Raw genomic sequence first — 19681 nt, forward strand, 5'->3', positions numbered from 1 at the left:
CATGGGATTTGCAGAGAATCCAAAGCCTGGATTTGGACACATTCAGCTACAGTGAGCAAGGAGACGTCTGGAAACATTGCACAGATTCATAGACAGATAAGAGAAACAACTAGGCATATTCAAATATCCAAACCACACCATAATACAGTATGTCCATCTGTAATGTTCAGCATATGCTGACAATGGAAAAAGCAATCTAATGATTCTTTTGTGTTGGCAAACCTTTCATGGATTTCAAAGAAGCTCACAAATCAAAGAGGTAGTTGTTAATTATGTCTTTCCTACATCCTCATTTATTACTGAGGATAAATCAATGATAATTCAATAACGAACACAGGTGGAAGCTAACACAGTCAGAGACAACTGTCAAGCAGTAGAAAATGGTGAGACAGGAGAACATAAATCACCTCTTTGGAGCACAAGAAACAGGGCCCTGTCTTTATATGCCCACTCGACAAGTTTCTAAGTGAGCCTTTCTCCGAGAAGGTGAGAGACATCACACTACCTATCAATGTAATGGTTCCTTCAGGCGCTTCCTGTCAGCTTCTGAAGTAAACTTGACCTTCTATTCTTTACAACAGCACGTGGATGTTTCTCGCTGTTCTATAGCAAGAAGCAGTCACATGTCAGGATCTAACAACACTGGTTCATTATTGTTGGCACTTTTAAGGGCTCCAAAGAGAAAAAGTACACAGCCAGAAGCAAATATTACACATACACTACCTTCTATTTACTTGAATATCATCAAACATTGTCATACTGTATGTTGCAGTCATTTCTTCTCATAGTATGTGTGATAAACATGAACTTAACAGCAGTCATGTTTGCATTTCATCTGTTTAAAATGTACAGGTCAGGCCCTCAAATGTTAGTAATGCTTTACTTCATGATCATAATTCATGATAATAATTAAATATCATGGATTATTATACAGGGCTGTATAATAATGATGATGGTGTTGTGTTGCTGTGCACACGTTGTTTTTAACTGTGTTTGGTGGTCATAAGAATGTTTTTTAATCGAGTTTCTGACCTTTCTGTGGGTCTGCAGCATGTCTGTGTTTATAAAAGTTAGACGTGGCTTTATGACCTGTTTGTTGCCACGAGCTACAGTGGCAGGGGAAGAACAAGAAATGTTGAAACTCTGAAAAATTGTATAGCCACTGTTTAAGTTTTTTGTCTTCCAATTTTGGATATTTGTTTGAAACAAACAAAGGTACAGTTCACAGTGTGTTCAATGTTGTGTTCTCGTGAGTTTTAAAAACTTTTATGTTGGTTTGCGTTGCTAAATGTGCCCAAAGTTGGAGGTTTACAGGATTAACGGTTATATTGTTAGTCTGTATGAAAAGGTGAAGCTAGACTGCAATTTAAAACCATTACCTCTCCTCCGAGATCAAATTGACTTGCATTATAATGTACTGGGTTGTTGGAAGTCCATTGGATCCTTTTGATAGAAAAAAAAATGTACTCCATTTTAGGTCATTGTTATCTAAAGTGTAAAGTAAAACAATTATGTTGTACAATTATGTCCATTATTAATTTCTTTCTTAGCACACAGTCTCGTCAAAAGCAACGATTGTGCTTACAATCACGTGTTCGACGTCAAACGACGTTTTATGTCTGTTCTCCCTAATCAGAAGTAGAATATTGCACGTTGACAGATTATTGAATTCAGGGTTAATACCTTGCAAATATTTCCCTGGCTCTATGTGATAACTATGTATTGAATGCACCAAATGAAATTGATATTGATGCTCTCATCAAACAGATGACAAATAAGCAAATTTCCCCAGATGGCTGTGTATCCCCTGAAAACATGATTATTGTCCACTGAGCACTTATGCTCTCTGAATAGAATCAATAGCTGGTATTGGCCATTACATTTCTCATTGTGTGTGAAACCCGATATTAAGAATTAACAATAAAGTCTCGTTTTTTTTCCTTGCCCTGAATTATCCAATTGACTGTATTAGTGAGATAATATTAATAGCAACAAAAGTAATTAAAACCTTCTCAGTATGTATGACCTACTCAACATTTTGTATTCCACACACTTCTAAACTGATGTGCTCGTTTTCTCTCTCTCTCTCTCTCTGCTCAATTCTCAGAGCAATCCAAATGACAGCAATCTCAAAACAACTCAGCACATTGCTCTAAAAGCTTAAACCAGCCTAAAATCCAATGCATTTCACAATCATATACTTTTTTTTTTGTTATCATTGCTTTAATGCTCATGATTTATGTCCAGCTCAGCTTTTCCGTTTCTACAGAAGTTCATATAATGTTATCTAACCAAGGGTTAGGCAAATTAGCATCCAAATACATTATGTACTGGTGATGTTGCCAGAACGAAGAGTATATAGCCATCAGAGGTGATTCAGGACTCAGGATAGACTGCTGACTTCAGTTGTCCATACCAGTCCATTAGCTGGCTGTAATTATTTGATAGCAGTGGGGTGGTGACTCCCTAATGCTGTTTTCTCCAGCAGTATGACTTAACTTGCATTCCGTCCTTTGGACTTTAATCACTAAGACCCCCTCCCGTGGCATAAAACCTCTGCAGTGAAATAAAATTCTGATGTTACAGTTCCACGTACGACTGAATCCCACTTATCACACAGCTTAACACATTACTCAAATATATTCTGTGCATAATTGCAGAGCATTGCCTCACATAGGAACATGCTTTCAAATGCACAGTGGGATATTAAAGCGCTAAGGATGACCAAAGCCAAGGCTTTCTGTGTGTTTGCGTTGCAAACAAGCCGAAGCCGTGCGGGGGGAAAATGAATGCCATTTGTTGAGACTAATTAATAAAGAACATGCAGATGTGCAATTGGGGAGGATTTGTTTTTGGTAGTTGGCTCGGCGACATGCTCTCCCTGCTTAATCAAGCAGATAATGGCAAATTCAACAGAGACAGAATCTGTGAAAGTGCAAGGGAAACAGTGCACGGATAAGGGGCAATATGAGGCTCCGTATTCCATCTGAAATGGATTAAGCTTTAATTATGATGCAATACATCTTGTGATCATACAGTATATATACATAGATATGGTTTGTTTGACAATCTGATCTTTGACTGCTATCGTCTGATAGCATCTGTTCCTAAGTTTTGGTGCTCGTGAACACATCGAGACCCTTGCAGATGTACCAGGATTCACTTTTATGCCGTGCTATAAGAATAGCAGAGCATCTGTCTTCATTAGACTGAGTAAATTCGTTGCTGTTCCACGGACAAATGTCTCATGATCAATATGCTCAACCACAGGTTGTCAGTCAATCTGTCGTTCCCCTGAAGTATTCCACTCCAGCAGCCATATGACAGTTTGTCCATATTGCTAAGGCTATGGGCCACAAGCGGATGGTCCACAAACAGCTTCCCCATTCTTCAGAGGTAGTCAGCACTCCTGAAATTTCCGGCTGGTCTGACTGGGGAACAGCTGTCTACAATGACCCGGAGAGATTGGAAATTGAGCGTTAAGAAAAGGAAAAAAGCTATTTATGTTGGCACCGTCCCCCAGAAATGGAGAGTTGGTAGATTGTTCCAAAACCACCATCTGGTTCCTACTTTGAACTAACTGATCAAAAACTCTTGGTCCAAATATAAGACAACCCATCCCCCAACCCATTCATCCTGTAGTTTTTAGTGGAGCTATGATCGGTCTAACTATGAGTCTTTCCCTCTATCATCCATCCCTCCCCCTCTCTCTCCTTTGCACTCTTGTCGAATCTGAGGAATTAACAGTCTTGCATATTGATGTGCCGTTTCATGATGCTTCAAATGCACTTGCAGAGCAACTCATGCATTTATACATCATAGTGGCAGATAGACTTCTTTATTAAGTAGATGTCTGTCATATCTACAAGGCCAAAGGTTAAAGAAGTGACAGTCCCAGCTTCACACTCAAGGCCCTCGCTGGCAGTTGTTTGACAGTTGCTCCCATGGCTGTCTCCGCCTGCAGGTCGTCGGCGAGATGGAACTAACCATCACATTATTGCTCTTCTGATATAAGGTCCCTATTTAAACATGACAGAAGTCCATTAGGGTGTGTCCAACTATTTCTATAGTTACACACAAGGCTTAAAGGTGTTGTATTTAGTGTCTGAATTATTCCTAGGCGTGTTTGCTCAGTGAGTGTAGCATCAATTCAACCAGTCACAGCTTTGATTGTCGTTCCCATTCGTGCCAGGTGTGCCTGTATCAGGTGCATTGCTATTTAAATGGTGTGAACGGTTCTCTGCTGAAGAGATAGGCCTGTTCTTGTGGACAAGCAAAAGAAAAAGCAGTGTCTAAAAAGAAAGGTTCCTAGGAAATTAAAAAGCAATCTTATAAAGTCAGGTTTTGAGCGCCATAAGTTGATGGTGGTAGGACAGGCTTGCACAGGCTCACATGATCACATGCGGCTACAATACAAATAACTGATGCTTTACATTTAAGATGACACATAGCACTGGCATCAGTGTTTGAGAACTCGGCTCATTATTTGGATTTTCAGCTGAATCAGCAGTATGACAGTTTACTTCTGGAAGGGAGGAAGAGACAGAAGCAGTAGATATGAATCCTGTAACCTTGCTGTTGAGATCTAAAGGATGCGCCCGCGTGTCTGTACGCTTTTACGCACAGTAGGGGGCCTGCAGTTCTGGCAGCGAGCACCGCCCTTTCTGCGCAAATAGGTATGTGGTCCCTGGCAGGTGGATCCTCTGCCTCCACCGTCAAACCATCCTCTGTCCAATTAACAACTCCATTAGACCGCACAGGGCAAGGAATCGCACCGACTTTCGATCTGCATATATAACTGATGAAGAAGAGGAGGAAGAGGTGTATGTGCATTGTGAACTTGTCTTTGCAGGTGCATCAAACGCACCATTGACTTTAGACCAGGTTTTTGTCAGTCAATGGATTTCTGCTGCCTCATGATAGCAATGTGGTAAAAATTAGTCCAGCCACACCACTAAGTGGGCTCTGAGCATGAAAATGACATCTGCGATGGTCGGAAAATAGCGATGACACTTTAGAAAGCACCCATAGTCTGCATGATGCCACCTCGTCCTGAGAGGAGCTTGGGTCTTAAAGGGAGGGTCAGTTTTTACATCTCAATCATTTGAAAAGGACTTTAATTAGATGCCAGATTGACAGTTATTAGCATTTGTGTCATTGAAAGTCTCTTGGCAGCGAGTCCAGAATAAAGGTTGGCATGATCGTAAAGTAATGCCTTGAGTGAAAAAGGCTGGTGCATTACATTACTGTGTCTATTAGTGCAGACACCACCTCCCTCATTCTTTTTTATGTCTGCCTTTCTCTTTACTCTTTAGCTTCTTGCTAGGTTTTACTACCACCTCCACCACTGCCACATCTGTCTTTTTGCCCCCGGTGGTTCTCTCTGCCCACAATTTTGTCCACACAATTAACCACTTGATACTAAAAGAAACACCTACTGGGCAGCTAACACTCCTGCTCGAGGCAAAGGAAAGGTTTCCTGTTGTATTATGACACATACATCCACATGCCCTTTCTTATGCACACATAAACCCAGTTTACACACGCAAACACACGGACACACACAGTTGGCTGCTCAGTATCTGGGGAGGACAAGCTGGCCCACTGCAGTCTTCGGTCTTCCAGGATCCAAAATGTTGTTTTCTTTCCTGGCCTGGGGAAAACTGGCACAGGTGGAGCTCGCAGATTTGAAGGTGGTAGAGTGGTTGGCGGGATGGGGTGGTGGTTGGGGGGGGGAGACTTTCCTGGAGGGAAATGACACACCATATTCCTGATGGGAATATGGGGTGTGTGTGTGTATGTAAGACGGCAGGAACACGGCACCTGGAACCCCCCCCCCACCACCACCACTACCCACCTCCCTCGTCTCAGGGGCTTTGTGGCAGCTGAGCCAGCCCAGAGCATCTGCACAGCTACAGGGTAAAAGGCAGTTCCAGTTTCCTCACACACAAACACACACTGAATATCTGTCCATAACTATACACAGTGCTGTTTGGCTTCATTATAGCACTCGTTGTGCGTCTCTTGAATTCTCCATGCCTAATGCTGCTCTTCACCCACATCCAAACACACTCCTTGGTTTGTAGATTAGTATTATTGAGCACACAAAGCTGTTAGACTTTGTACACCTTTGATACAGATGGCTGCACCGGCATCGAACCAACAACCAATACTGTCCCCTGTGACAGGTTCACAATCCATGGTGCCCTCCATGTTTGTCACTGGTACTAAGAAACCTCTGTCAATTTGAAGCTGTTTAGGTAGAGAGTATGAACATAGCCTCAGCCTGACCGACTTGATTGTACATTTTCTTTACAGTTTTTTTCAGTTGCTTTAAGCATTGGTCAAACCTGATTTCATTATCTTATCTCAGTCCACAGCTAATGTTCCAAGTGCATTTCTTCTGCTGCTGCCACATTTAAATCTATAGAAAGATGTCAAACTATTGACAATAAAATAAAAGATTTGTGATAATTCCAAATACAGCGTGAGTGAAGTGTGCTATATCCAGCTACCCAGTTGACCTGTGTTTGCAAGCAGCTAGACTTGGCAAGCAAATAAAAGGGGACGGCTTCTGAATGTATTTTTTTTCCTGGATCAAAGAGGACAAGTTGGTAGAGAGGGAAGAGTGGCAAGGGGAAGAGGGAAGGAGAGGAGGACATAGAGCTGTTAAGGACCACAATTATTGACCGGTGAATTGTGGTTTCTTTTTGAGAGAGCCTGGTTTAAGGGTGGAGCCAAACTTCAGCTTCATTCAACTTGTGCCAGCAGGGGAGAGAAGAGGTCAAAGGGCAAGAAACACGTTTGCTGTTGTCTGTGTTATTCATTCTCCTCGAGACTTTTTGCTATTCTGCTTTTTTGTTCAATTAAAACTAACCCTATTTTCTAAGATTCATAAAGCATACATGCCAATTGCTGCTGATTCATTCTTGTTACAAAATACAATCATTTATTTCACTAAACAAAGTGAAAAGATCTTATTCTATTATGGAACACTGATTTATCTAAAAGAAAAATCATTTAACCTTAACGGAAAAGATTTATTTTTATTTTCTTTCTCTCTCTCTCTCTCTCTCTCTCTCTCTCTCTCTTTCTCTGTTGTTAGTATTTAGTAGTTCAGTGTGCTTGCAGTCTTTGCTTCCTAAATGGGACTCGTTGCTGATGTTTTGGATGAATCAGCTTATTCTGAGACCTGTACGATGTGTTTTGTTGGTTCCCTCCCTCCTCCCATATGCAAAATCATGAGAGATAGATTTGCTGCTTCTCTGTCCCGTCAGGATGTTGTGGACGGGGATGTATGCATTATCAAGAGCAGAGAAGACCCACTCTAGATTAGTGTCACCCAAACTGCTGCGATCTAATTCATCATGTAAATTGTGACAAGGGTAAAATTGGGCATAATATAATGTTTCTGACTTTATTTGTGTACAAACGCAGCCACGCTTTAGGCTTTTCTTATAAATGAATCACAACTTAATTTGATGTATATGTCATTTCATAAATCTTAAGTAAAAGGCTGGAAATAATTCAATAAAAATGTACTGTAATTGGCCCGGGCCCAGTCCCCTAAGAAGGACTGTTCTATGTCAGTGATAGCTGTTAGAATATACAGTAGAGCTGTTTTGCACATATTTTAGGAAATGTTAATCACTTACAGAATCTTACAGTTAACTCATAATGTAGATTTGTATGGATTTTCACTCCATCCCCATAATTCAACATTAACATACAGGTCCAGTTTATGATTATTAATGCTGCATTTGAATCTCTTAATAAAATGGAGAAGCCCTGATAATTGGTTTACCTACTTGAAATTCATTCTCCGAGTCCTTGGAGTAAAAAGATGTTTATTTTCACATTGGGGGCATGATTTATATTGAAATGAACATGAATCTTCAAAAAGAGTCCCACCTTTGTCAATTAGGATACAATTAAGCTGTTTATCAAATCTGCATAACCTGAATGCGTGTTATTCCACAAACTGTTGCAGTTGTACTGTATCACAGAGGTTGTTCACTTTTTTTTTTAATTGCGGGGAATTGCATTGTGGACTATTCACTGTTTGCAAATTATCATTTAGTGAAACTCATTATCAAGTCAAGTTTTCCTTTGATTCTCTTCTCATAGCATTTCTCATGAATATATGAGAGTAAAAATAGCATGTTCTCTCCCACACCCGTGAAATACACCACAGTATTATTCAACAACAGGGCCTAGACCTCTAGGTGGGTGGCGACAAGATTAAAACAGGCATCAAATTATTCCGTCTTAACAGCCTATTATTCTAGAGGAAATGCTACCACAAATTGTGACGACTCTTCTAAGCACTGTTGCAGTGTTTTTTTGGAGACTTGGTGACTAAGAGCCAGTGTTTTTGTCAATTTTGTTTTTATCTACACGACCAGACCACACATCTGTTTTGGGTCACAGGAAGAAAATAACACACATTTTTGCAAATGTAGGTTCTCTGAACTAAAGTGGGAATGTATTTTGCATGTTGGTGTGTTTTGTCTTTCGAGGTTGCATGTGTTCTCTGCTATTTATAACGTAGTTTGTCTCGACTACAACGTTTGAGATGTAGTCTTTCGTTTCCTCCCAGGCCTTATTCATCCAAGGAAGATGCCATGAACACGTCGGCTGTCTCAGGCTTAAAGTTCACTCCAGAATGTTTATAGGAGGCTGCCAGCTCTGTAATTGGTTGTCTTTGGTTGTGTTTTTATTTAGATCTCCCACTTGTCAATCTCTCAGTGGACCCTCAGCCTGTTCTGGAGGGCAACCTTGTGAAATTCCACTGCTCCGCAAAGGCCAACCCTCCTGTCACACTCTACAGGTAAGATCACGAAAAACAAGCCCACACACAACTCATGAGTGAACGCAACATGAAAGGTCCTGCGACGAGACACGCTGGTTGATGATATAGTTGTGCATTTTGTCGAATTTAACACTTCATTTCTTATAGCATTAATAATTGCCAGACGCCTTGCTATGATGTGACCATACACATATATCTGCCCACACTTTGAAATGAGCAAAAAGGAAAACAATGCAACACTGTTGTACTGACAAATTTAATGAAACTACACCTCAGAAAAAGTCATTTGGGAAAAGTTGTTCATGTTCCAGTGGGTTGCAGCAAAGCAATGTGATGCTTTGTTGCATATCCTCTCCCCTGAACATTAAATGTCCATCAGTGTGTTGGAAGAAAAGCTGGAAATATAATGTGCGTGACTTCTGATGAAGTTGTCAAAATTACAGCTTTTTCTGAGATTGGGTTGTGTTCCACAGTGTATAGCAGAGAAACAGGTTCACCCCCAGGAGCCTGATAGTATTTTTATGTGTGTGTGTCTGTTTGTGTGTGTACTTGTGCTTTTATCTTAGTGAGGCCCACAAACATATAAACCTATCTTTGTGAGGACATTTTGACCTTGCGGGGACATTTGTTTTTAGGTTAGGGTTTGGGTAAGGGTTAGGTTTAGGCACTTATTTGTGATGGTTAAGGTTTGAGTAAGGGGCTAGGGCAGGGGTCTCAAACTGGCGGCCCGGGGGCCACATGTGGCCCTCCAATCGATTTAATGTGGCCCGAGTCATTTCTATATGTTTTTATTTTTAAATTAATTGATTAATTTTGCATCATAAATATGTTTTTTTTTATTGTTGCATATTAAAACAAGCACTTATACTTTAAAATCATCCAATCCAACTTTATTTGTAAAGCACAAAACAAACACAGTGGACCAAAGTGCTGTACAGAATAATGGATAAAAGACAGAAAAGCTCACACGAGGCAAGAGTACATATTAAAAAAGGAATTAATACAGCATATTGATATGTAATTTTGAGCTCATAACGTCCACCGCAACTGTTGCTTTTCCCAAAAAAAGTAAGGTTTTTTTTTTTTACTTGACTGGCCCCCGACTGACCAGACGAGACAGTCAGTGGCCCACAGGTCATTAGAGTTTAAGACCCGTGGGCTAGGGGATGCATTACATCTATGATGTGTCCTCACTAATATATAAAAACAAGTTTGTGTGAGTGTGTATAGGCTGTGTGGTCCACAAAACTTTAATCGGCTGTTGAGGATTAATACCTAATTTTAGGGTTAGGATTAGAATTAGGTTTAGGTTAGGGGTAGGCATTTAGTTGTGATGGTTAAGGTTAAGGCAAGGGGCTAGGGAATGCATTATGTCTATGAGTGTCCACACAAAGAATGCAAAACCAGAGTCTGTCTGTGTGTGTATGTGTGTGTGTGTGTGTGTGTGTGTGTAGGTGTCTCACAGAATTTTCAGTGTTCTGTGATGGCATTTCACACATTGCAGCACCTTTGCTCTCAACAGTGTAAATATGGCTTTATATGAGCTCTCTGTGTTTGCCAGCACAGCTGTCAGATATGGACAATTCATGGTGCAGACCCTCTACATGCAGCCTCAATGTTCAATTCAAGAGAACCCTGGAAAAGACCTTGAAGTAAAGATGACCGGATGGATGGTGACAATGTATTGTGGTTTACTGTATGTGACCACCACCCAAGCATCAAAACACTTTTGTTCCACTGCACCTTGCAAACCAAGGTGCATTCCTCCTCCTCCACCACTGGCACTCACGTGCAAGTCGTATGCTGTAGAATCAGCCAGTGGGAAAAAAAAAGTACATTTCCACCAGACTGTGGGGCTGGCCTTCAAATAAACAAAAGACAAATTATTTATCGTTGTTAATGGAGCCACACAAAAACTGTTGCATTTTTATTTTCCATTTTAATCGAAAGCATATGCTGCCAAACACCCTCAGCAAACATACACCCTGGAAATACTGCTGTACATTAAATACAATGCTGCACATATCAAGTTAGGGCCAAAATAATGGCAGCGAAGTGAATAAATGCATCGCCGGAATAAAAGAGTGTAAAACTGTTAATCAAACACACATAAAGCTGCTGTCCTCTCACCCATTTGCTGTGTAAACTATATTAATGGACATTCTCTATTGCATATGTTAGTATTTCCCCTTATCTGTAATTGCAAAGGAACAACAAAACGGACATTAATTATTCCCGTAAAAATCTTGCATGGCCCTCCAAAAGTGATGCTGAAGTGATTTGTCAAGAGATGGTTTTCTGTGTGTGGGAGGTTTTAAAGACTCAGCAAAAAAATAAGTTGAATGAAATCGATAGCAAAGGGAATTGGCCGTCTCTGAATCTTGTAATGGTACTGGGAAATAAAATGGATGTACAACACACTCACAGGTGGCCAAGTAGAGATGTTGCCTTTTTGATGGATTCTGCCCTTTTGGAACAGAAAAGAAAAGCAGGGAGAGGGCAGAGATATTGTGGAAAAACAAGGCTTGTATTTGATTGTGTAGGTTCGCAGCAGAGACAGGGACGTATAGTTTGCCTGCAAAGGGAGTTCATCTTTATTGTTATTAGACTGGATCAATGCTCGAATCAGACTTTTTCCCCAGGGTTTAAAGAGCGCTAAGATGCAGTGGCAGTGGAGATGACTTTTTTTCTTTGTCTATGAAAACTAGCGAGTAAAAAAAAGGGGTTGGAGGTTGAAGCGTCTCACTGCTGCTGTCTGGCTCTGTCATTCACACACACTCCACTATGGGACTGCGTAACATCTAGAAAGACAAATGACTTCTAAAGCTTTAAGGTTAAATTCTCTAAATTCTCTCATTTCATATTCTCCTATTTAGATCTATATCGCCGTTTTACACAGGCGCGTCAGCACTCCCATGCACCACTGAAGTTCACTGGGGATTTTTGGGCCCATAATGCTTGCCTGAGAGGCTTCGACTAGGGAGAACCCCCACAAATTTCCTCTCTAGAGAGCAATATCACAGGGGAGAGCAGGAAGCTGGTCAAGCAGTGTGGGGCCATTATTCAGTACTAATACACTCTGTCTACCCAAGATCAGATTCAGCAAAGGGACAGAGTAGTTCTTAGACAGATGGCCTCTTTTCTTCTCCCAAGAGAGCCATCCATTCCCAGTGTGCACTGCACCATTTTGCTATCTTCAGATGCTGTGGGCACCTGAGACACTGGTCCAAGATAGTAGGGAATGCTCGATGGAGGAGTGGTATTTTCTGCTGTCTACAACCCTTTGATTGCTGTATCGTCTTAATAAATCTGGCTTTAAACATAAAAGAGGAATAAGATGTAGTTCCTGATGCACACGGACCTTCGCTGGAGAGGAATCTGTGTGGATGTGGGGGCTGCAGGAGAGGATGAAAGTGGTGCTGAGAGTGTGAATGAAGTGAGCGCAGCTAATGGGAATGACATGTGTTTCAGTCAGTCTCTCTTGGAACCAATACACTCCAAGGGATGGAGACAAGTGGGTCGGCACATCTTCATTACCGTTTACTGTATAATAGTAGCTAACTGGCATTCACCGCAATCACTCAACCGGCTTCTGATGAAGACACAGAGGATTTTCTCAGATTCAAACAAGAGCCCACCAGAGAGGAAGGAAAGCAAATCCGGTCCCTCGTCTGCAGTATTCAACCAGCGCAACAACAAAACCGCCTCCTTTGTGTAAAGTGCAGTGCAGCAAACATTACAGTCCTTCCCAGTGCGTGAGGGAAAAGCCAACGATACTCTGTTTTTCCACAGTAATTTAAAACAGCAAAGTATTGTAGATGCTTACGCGTTAATTTAATTATTTAAGGGAGCACTATATGTGTTTACCCAGGAGTAATAATAGATGTTCATATCAGTGGATTCAGCATTCATAGATGTTGTAGATGGATGAGTTTGACAACACATCTCCTTAAACTTGCTCTTAATCTTGATTGTGATGCTACTATAGAATAACAATCACACTATCTCCAGGACCACATTGCAGTATGAACACACACGCACATAGAGCTTCGTGCAACATCTCAAATGACTTGTTTATTAGTAATAGTGGATCTAAAATACAGATTAAAGAAAAATATAGCATATTTCGTAATTTGTTAATCTGATCTCGATTAAAAGTTTGCTTTCCTTCTAATGACTAAATGAACGAGTAATCAGACATCAGGCACATTTCAGACACCATTGTTTAATTGTATCTGTCTTTTTAAACACAGAACTACACATAGAACTATGTGGTCTCAAAGAGACTCGGGCCTATCATCTTCCATGGAGGACATGAACATGTGTTAACATCACAACAAATAAATCCACCTGAGAATGTCCTTAGAAACTCAGACATTCACATTTGTCAAGAGAGAGAACGCCACGCAGGGTCGGTGTTCAAACGGAAGTCTCCAGGCAGCCGCCAGCATATAACGGACACTATCAGCGCCGAGACTGATTAGTTTGCCACTTACTTTCCACTCGTTGGCAATGTGGAGGAATTCCTTTGCGCAGGTCTCAGCAATTAGTCGTACATCTGTTTTTTTTGTCATTGTCAAGAAACTGTGCCGTGACACCCTGGTAACGTTTGTCAGCTTCTTAAAATGAAACCTTCCGCCCAACAAACCCTCTCCTCCTCTCCTCTCTCCATCTTCAGCTACTATCGCTGTCTCTCCTGCAGCATCTGACTGACTGCAGGTATGACCTCTCATGTCAGAGGTCAGCGCAAACACCACAAGTAAACCAACTTGCGTTAACCGCGTTAATCTCTGCTGTATTAATCGCAGCGATTAACGTGTTTAACTTTGACAGCCCTAATATATATACGTATAACACCTTGACAGAGTGCTCTTTAATGTATGTTCATGTTAAAATGGCCGCATGATAATGCTGCATAAACCCTGCGTATGTGTTTTATTTTTCACAGAAAATCCAGTAGTCATCACTTTCATTATGCGTGTTTGGGAGAATGGAAGCACACTGTGCTGTGCTTAACCATGCTGATAATAACTGTGGGCTCTGATTTACTGTGGCTCTTGTTGCTGATGGCACAGATACTTGTCTAATTTAATTGTCACTGTTTTATTGCCTTAATCACATTCCGCAAATACAAAACAAAGCCGACTTGTTTAACTATAACAGTGTTAGTTCACACACTCATGAACCCACAGAGGCACCATGCACACACTGAGTGCGGGAGTATCAAGCATACCGGAGTGTCGCCCTTTGTCTGATTCAAATCGCTGAACAGGATACAACAGTGTAAAGTGACTCAGCTACTGAGTGAGCTTGCACCAGCCCTTGACCTCCCTTAAGGCAGTGCAGGTGTTTGTGTTACCTTGAGCAAGCTATGTTTAGACACAGCTTTTGGACAAGAACCAGCACACCGACCGAGCATTCATGCTCCCTGCAGACGATGGCATTCTGTCTCTGCTCCCTCTTAACACTGTCAGTGGCTCTCAAACCTGGCAGCGAAATCCTCCACTCAGGAGCAACCGGCTGCCCAAACATCTGTGCCTATCCTGTTACAACTCCGACAGGATGAGCGAGACAAGTGTAGGTGGAAATGTGTTTTTTTTATCCATATTATAAAAACATTTTAAATTTCAAACCACATCCTTTATAGCAGGGGTGTCAAACGTACAGCCCGCGGGCCAGAACGGGCCCACCAGAAGGTCCAATCTGGCCCGCAAAATGAATTTGTGTAAACTACTGTTGTAAGAATGATGCGGCCCCTTCAACCCCTTGTGCACCCATGGTAATAATACACAACTCCTTATATGGACATCCTGGGGGCGTGTGTTTATAGGTCACATATTCAGGCTTTAAAAAATGTGGGGGGTTTTGAGTTCTTATGTGTTATCATTCATTTAGTAGTGATATAAAGTAGCAATAATTGTGCAGAAGTCACAAAATAGACTGTTTTTCTTTTGTTTTTGTTCACAAAAATTAGCCAAGGGAACTTTGAACTGTGACGTATTTCCAAATGTCACTCCGATTTTAAATTTTTTGAGTACTTTTTGCTCAGATGCGTTTATATAATTGGTGAAAATTAGTTTTTTTCTTTTATCAGATTGCATAGGTTGTGCTGAAAAAAGGATATGAGACACTCTATATTGCACATTTTATACCCTCTGTATATACATTTAAACATAGTAATGGAAAGAAGCAGCCGAAATGCCGTGTGTTCTAAGGGTTAGGAGCTGGGCAAGTGTACATGCAGGCAGAGAGAGTGAACAAGCAGCGCTGTGTATGTGTGTGTGAAGAGAGAGAAGCCAGTGTATGGCCAGAGTTAGCATTTGTCCCTATGAAGTGGGGTAAATATGTGTTGTGTTGAGAGACTCTTTCATATCAACAGAGTGTCCGCCTGTTCATCCCCTATAGAAGTAAGGGTGTTAACCTGGTGCAGCCACAGCTCCAGCCCTGGACGTAATAATACCTCCCCAACCACTGTCCAGAAGAAGAGCAGGAGAGTTAACACTACATTGAAGATAATAAAAAAATAATACAGTAATTCGTAATTTGTCCCCTGGGGTTGCATTTTTTATTACTACTTTAGTTTCAGGAATACTGCATATAGAATAATTTCTAGATCTTGACACGTTCTAATCATATGTGAAATACTAGATATTTTACTTCCAGATACCTGCGACCAAATGCTGTGTACCTTTGTAGATCCACTGTGATCTGTACGTTGCAGTGCACACGTGTAAATGGTAAACTTAAGCATAACATTTTCAGGTGTTGTCATTGTGCAAAGAGCCATTAAATGTAAAACAAAGGGAAAACATTGGAGTTCTTGTTGTTTATAGTTTATTGGGCTATTATTGTACTCGTCCGGCCCACTGCTCTGTACGTGGCTCCTGACTTACAATGAGAGTAACACCCCTGCTTTATAGTCTTGACTTGTCTGTGAAATGTTTAAAAGTTAGTTAGTTAGTTCCGAGCCCTTATCACTTTTATAATGTGAACGAAAGTTCACATCATCATCATCATCATCATTATCATGATCATTATTGTTGTCATCCTTTTTATCATAATCATCATTATTATGATCACTACAACAGTCACCAGTGTAATTAATAACAACAACATCATCATCGTTGTTGCCTTCATACAAACAGAGGCGGAGACATTCATAATGATATTTTCACTATCGACTTACTTTTGGTGCAAGTCTGCATCTTAAATATTTGGACATAATTATGTATTTTGTACAATGTCGTCGCTAAGACATTTGTTAGACAAGCTAAAGAGAACTTGACTTGTGACCAAAGGATTGCCGGTTCAAGTCCCCACCAGGTCAAGAGCTGGGACACCCCTGAGCAAGGTACCCAATCCCCATTACTCATTGTTAATTGGGCACTGCAAATTGACCCCAGCCACGAGGGGGTTGTGTCAGGAAATCGCTGCCAAATCAAAAGTGTGGATCATCCACTGTGGCGACCCCTGGGGAGGGAGCAGCTGAAAGACAAAAAAAAAGTGTGGTGTCCTTGCCACACAAGGACACAACTCTGTTGTTCACAAACAAAACAAAAGCTCCAAAAAATACCAATGAAACCCAATTAGAATTCTACTACACTTAATGACTGAACAAGGTAATCTGTTCTCATTTAAATGATAGCATTTAAGTCAAGCATGGGGACCGTTTAGTCATTCTGAAACAAATGAGCTTCCCCTTTTTTCTGTGAAAACTGTGAAAACTGCTCCCAGTACTGGCAGGAACATACCATGTAGACATTGTCATTGTTTTCACTTGCCTCATCAGCATGCAGCGACAACTCTGCTGCAGAGGATGGCAATGTTAGGATGCATGATGCACAGGATGTCCCACAGCACTGTCCACATTTCCCAAAGAGACCCACGGCGTCCATGGGCGCCTTTACTTCTCTTTTATAAATGGGCCTTGTCTTTTGAAACAGCACAGCAGTCCACATCACACAGAGCCAGAGTCATCACGAACATATACCGCCTAAGCGCTCGGAGAGTGTCTGTATCCCCGTCACAGAAGCTGTCACTCACCAACACAAACAGATGTTCCTCATGTGATCCCGTGTCAATTTATTAACATCAGCTGTTGTGTGCGCAAATACAGTACATCTCAACCAACATCTTCAAAGGTGGAGGAGCAAACCATTTGTCATTCTGTGATTTGTTTTTCTTAGCTGGCACCCTGTGCTGCACTCTTTGCCTGTCATAATGAGGAACGTGCTGTCTGCTGTGAGTCGCCGGGGAGCTTGTCACAGCATGGAAGGCTGCCACAAAAATTTTGCTGAAGCCAGCACAGAAAAAGCTGCCCCAGAATGATGATTTATTCACACAGAGGGAAGCTATTGACATAAGGAGGTGTGAAAACCTGTCGTAATGCTTCTTTCCCCCCTTCTTCTTCATTTCTTTCCCCATTTCTCCCTGTCTCTCTATTCTCTGCTTTCTAATCCTCACACCAGGTGGGCCAAAGGAGGGAGTATAATCAAGGAGGTCTCTGGAGACACGTATGAGGTGACTGTGGACCACTCCTTCTTTACGGAACCTGTTTCTTGCGAGGTTACCAACCCTCTTGGCAGCACCAACATCAGCCGCAATGTGGATGTATACTGTGAGTGGCTGATTTAGTGATACTCTTCATATTTTTGCTTCACTAGATGTGAACTGTAGGCAGTTAACACAAGTTTATTTTTACAGTTGGCCCCCGCATGGCTGCAGAGCCTCAGTCTTTGCAAGTGGACCTGGGATCTGATGCTGTGTTCAACTGTGCTTGGACAGGCAATCCGTCTCTTACCATAGTGTGGATGAAGAGGGGATCTGGTGTGGTGAGTACACTGATTTGTAATCAGCTGCAACGGCGTTGAAAAGATTGAGAGATCTCGTAAAAAAAAACCTCTTATTGAGACTTACAATTACAATGGTTTATGTCCACAACATTTAAGGTACACTAGGCAGTTTCTAGTCGTAATTTTTTTGTCATGGCCATATGTTTTGAAATTAAAGCTTTTGCAGTCCCAGTCTCTTGGTGACCCACTCTCAAGAGATCTCTTGATTTGATCCGCAAATTCAGGCGCGTTTTCACCTCGTTTTGTCAACATGAAAGAATCCAACCTCTTCAGTCCTCTGAGCTCAGGCCCTAAATTGGATTTTAATAATTGAGGAGAGGTGCCCTTTAAGGTATTAAATAGTCCATGCGCTGCCTTCATTTTTTCCCCCATAGCCCTGGCTTGTTGCTCTTTTAAATGCAAAGGTGCCATTGCTGTCAATTCATTTGATGATCTTTGCCTTTTTCTCCCCCCCCTCCCACAGGTTCTGAGCAATGAGAACCTCCTGACACTGAAATCTGTGAGACAGGAGGATGCTGGGAAATATGTTTGCCGTGCTGTGGTTCCCCGTGTAGGAGCAGGGGAGAAGGAGGTTTCTCTCACTGTGAATGGTAAGCTGTATTATTGATATGACTTTCAAACAGACACACACAAAGATGATGCATGTGCATACGGAATCTTACGGTCTGGGGTCAATGGGGGGCAAGAACAAAGCCGTTCTCTTCAGGAGTCAGTATTCTGCTTCCTCTGTGGTTTACAACAGTTTCCCTTGCTATACAATTTCCAACTGTATTTGATGATTTAGTTCTGTGCTTCTGTGTTGTCTTTTTTTGTGGTAGAACAGTTTCTTAGTGATATTGTTAACTTTACCAAACAAGCAGGAGCAAATGACAAGCCTTCACATGCGCACACACACACACACACACACACCACAATGGTGTGGCACCTGGTGTGTGCATGTAAATTCATTATACTGATAAAGATGAAAGCTGTTTAATCAACAGTCACCTTAGTCTTTTCCGGGTATGGTCACACATTTAATAAACAGGTGATATGTACTTCTATGCTAATTATATTCTGCATGAGTAACAGGGACGCTGCCTACTCTGAGGCACTGACTGAGTAATGAATACCAGCCTTGGTGGGAGACCTGGCAAGTCTCAAACAAATTACTTCATTATCAGTGCTTGATATTCAGGGAGCATGCTTTGATGTGGCAGAGGTTTGTAGCTATGGGATTTACATGACTATTAGTTTCCCTCATGTCCATGTGAAAGAAACATGGGCCAAAGTAAAAAAAAAAACAAAAAAAACGAAGACTAATAAATAAAACAAAAATGCAGTGAGAATTTTTAAGATGCTGGCAAGAGAATACAGAGACAAAATGCTGACAAGGTGTCGTTACACATTTTGACAGAAGAGATTGCCTGTAAGCAACACGGATGCTGATTTTGGAGATGAAGACAGACCATGTAGCACAGTGTGTCTCAATCCTGGTCCTCGTGGACCCCTGCCCGGATTCAAATGAATGGGTAATTCTGCAGAGCTTGATGATAAGCTGCTGTCTAAACGTCTGAAACATGCAGGGCATGGGTCCCTGAAGACCAGGGACACCATGTGTAAAGATTTTTTTTAAATAAATGCAGAAATTAAATAACAGCCAGGGAATCCAGGCCCCCCCGCCCCCCCTTCCATCTCAGTGAGGAACTCAGTTACACATACGGCATAATCGTGACTAATGCTGTTGTCTCCAATTCTGTGGAGATCAACCTGCACTGGCATCCTTCCCGCAGCCTTTATGTGCACGCTGAATGCATAATATCCAGTGTGCCAGTTTGTTTTCACGCATCTTGTTTCCTGCTCGTGTAACTATGGAGATGGTGCTGTTTTCAAAAAAGATACCATGCTAGAATGAAGATGGATTGTTTTAATAAGGTTATAACGCCGCACAACTCTAGCATCTTTACTTTCTCTCTGCAGAAGTAATTCATGCGAGTCCGGGATGACTTCTAGTCATTTGTAATGTTTTTATATTTTT

At 41.5% G+C, this 19681-nt stretch overlaps 1 protein-coding gene across 7 annotated transcripts in view; it reads left to right on the plus strand.

Annotated features, from left to right (window-relative positions):
• Positions 1 to 19681, plus strand: part of kirrel3b (kirre like nephrin family adhesion molecule 3b) — a 146127-nt gene that overhangs the window by 110677 nt on the left and 15769 nt on the right. For all 7 annotated transcript variants that reach the window (XM_058633959.1, XM_058633963.1, XM_058633964.1 and 4 more), the window contains exons 7-10: positions 8725 to 8830; positions 17281 to 17429; positions 17516 to 17643; positions 18128 to 18254. In XM_058633959.1, the coding sequence (XP_058489942.1) occupies positions 8725 to 8830; positions 17281 to 17429; positions 17516 to 17643; positions 18128 to 18254 (510 nt within the window). The remainder of the gene's footprint in view (positions 1 to 8724; positions 8831 to 17280; positions 17430 to 17515; positions 17644 to 18127; positions 18255 to 19681) is intronic.

The sequence above is a fragment of the Solea solea genome, chromosome 7 (assembly GCF_958295425.1).
Source record: "Solea solea chromosome 7, fSolSol10.1, whole genome shotgun sequence".
In the NCBI taxonomy this organism is placed as follows: Eukaryota; Metazoa; Chordata; class Actinopteri; order Pleuronectiformes; family Soleidae; genus Solea; species Solea solea.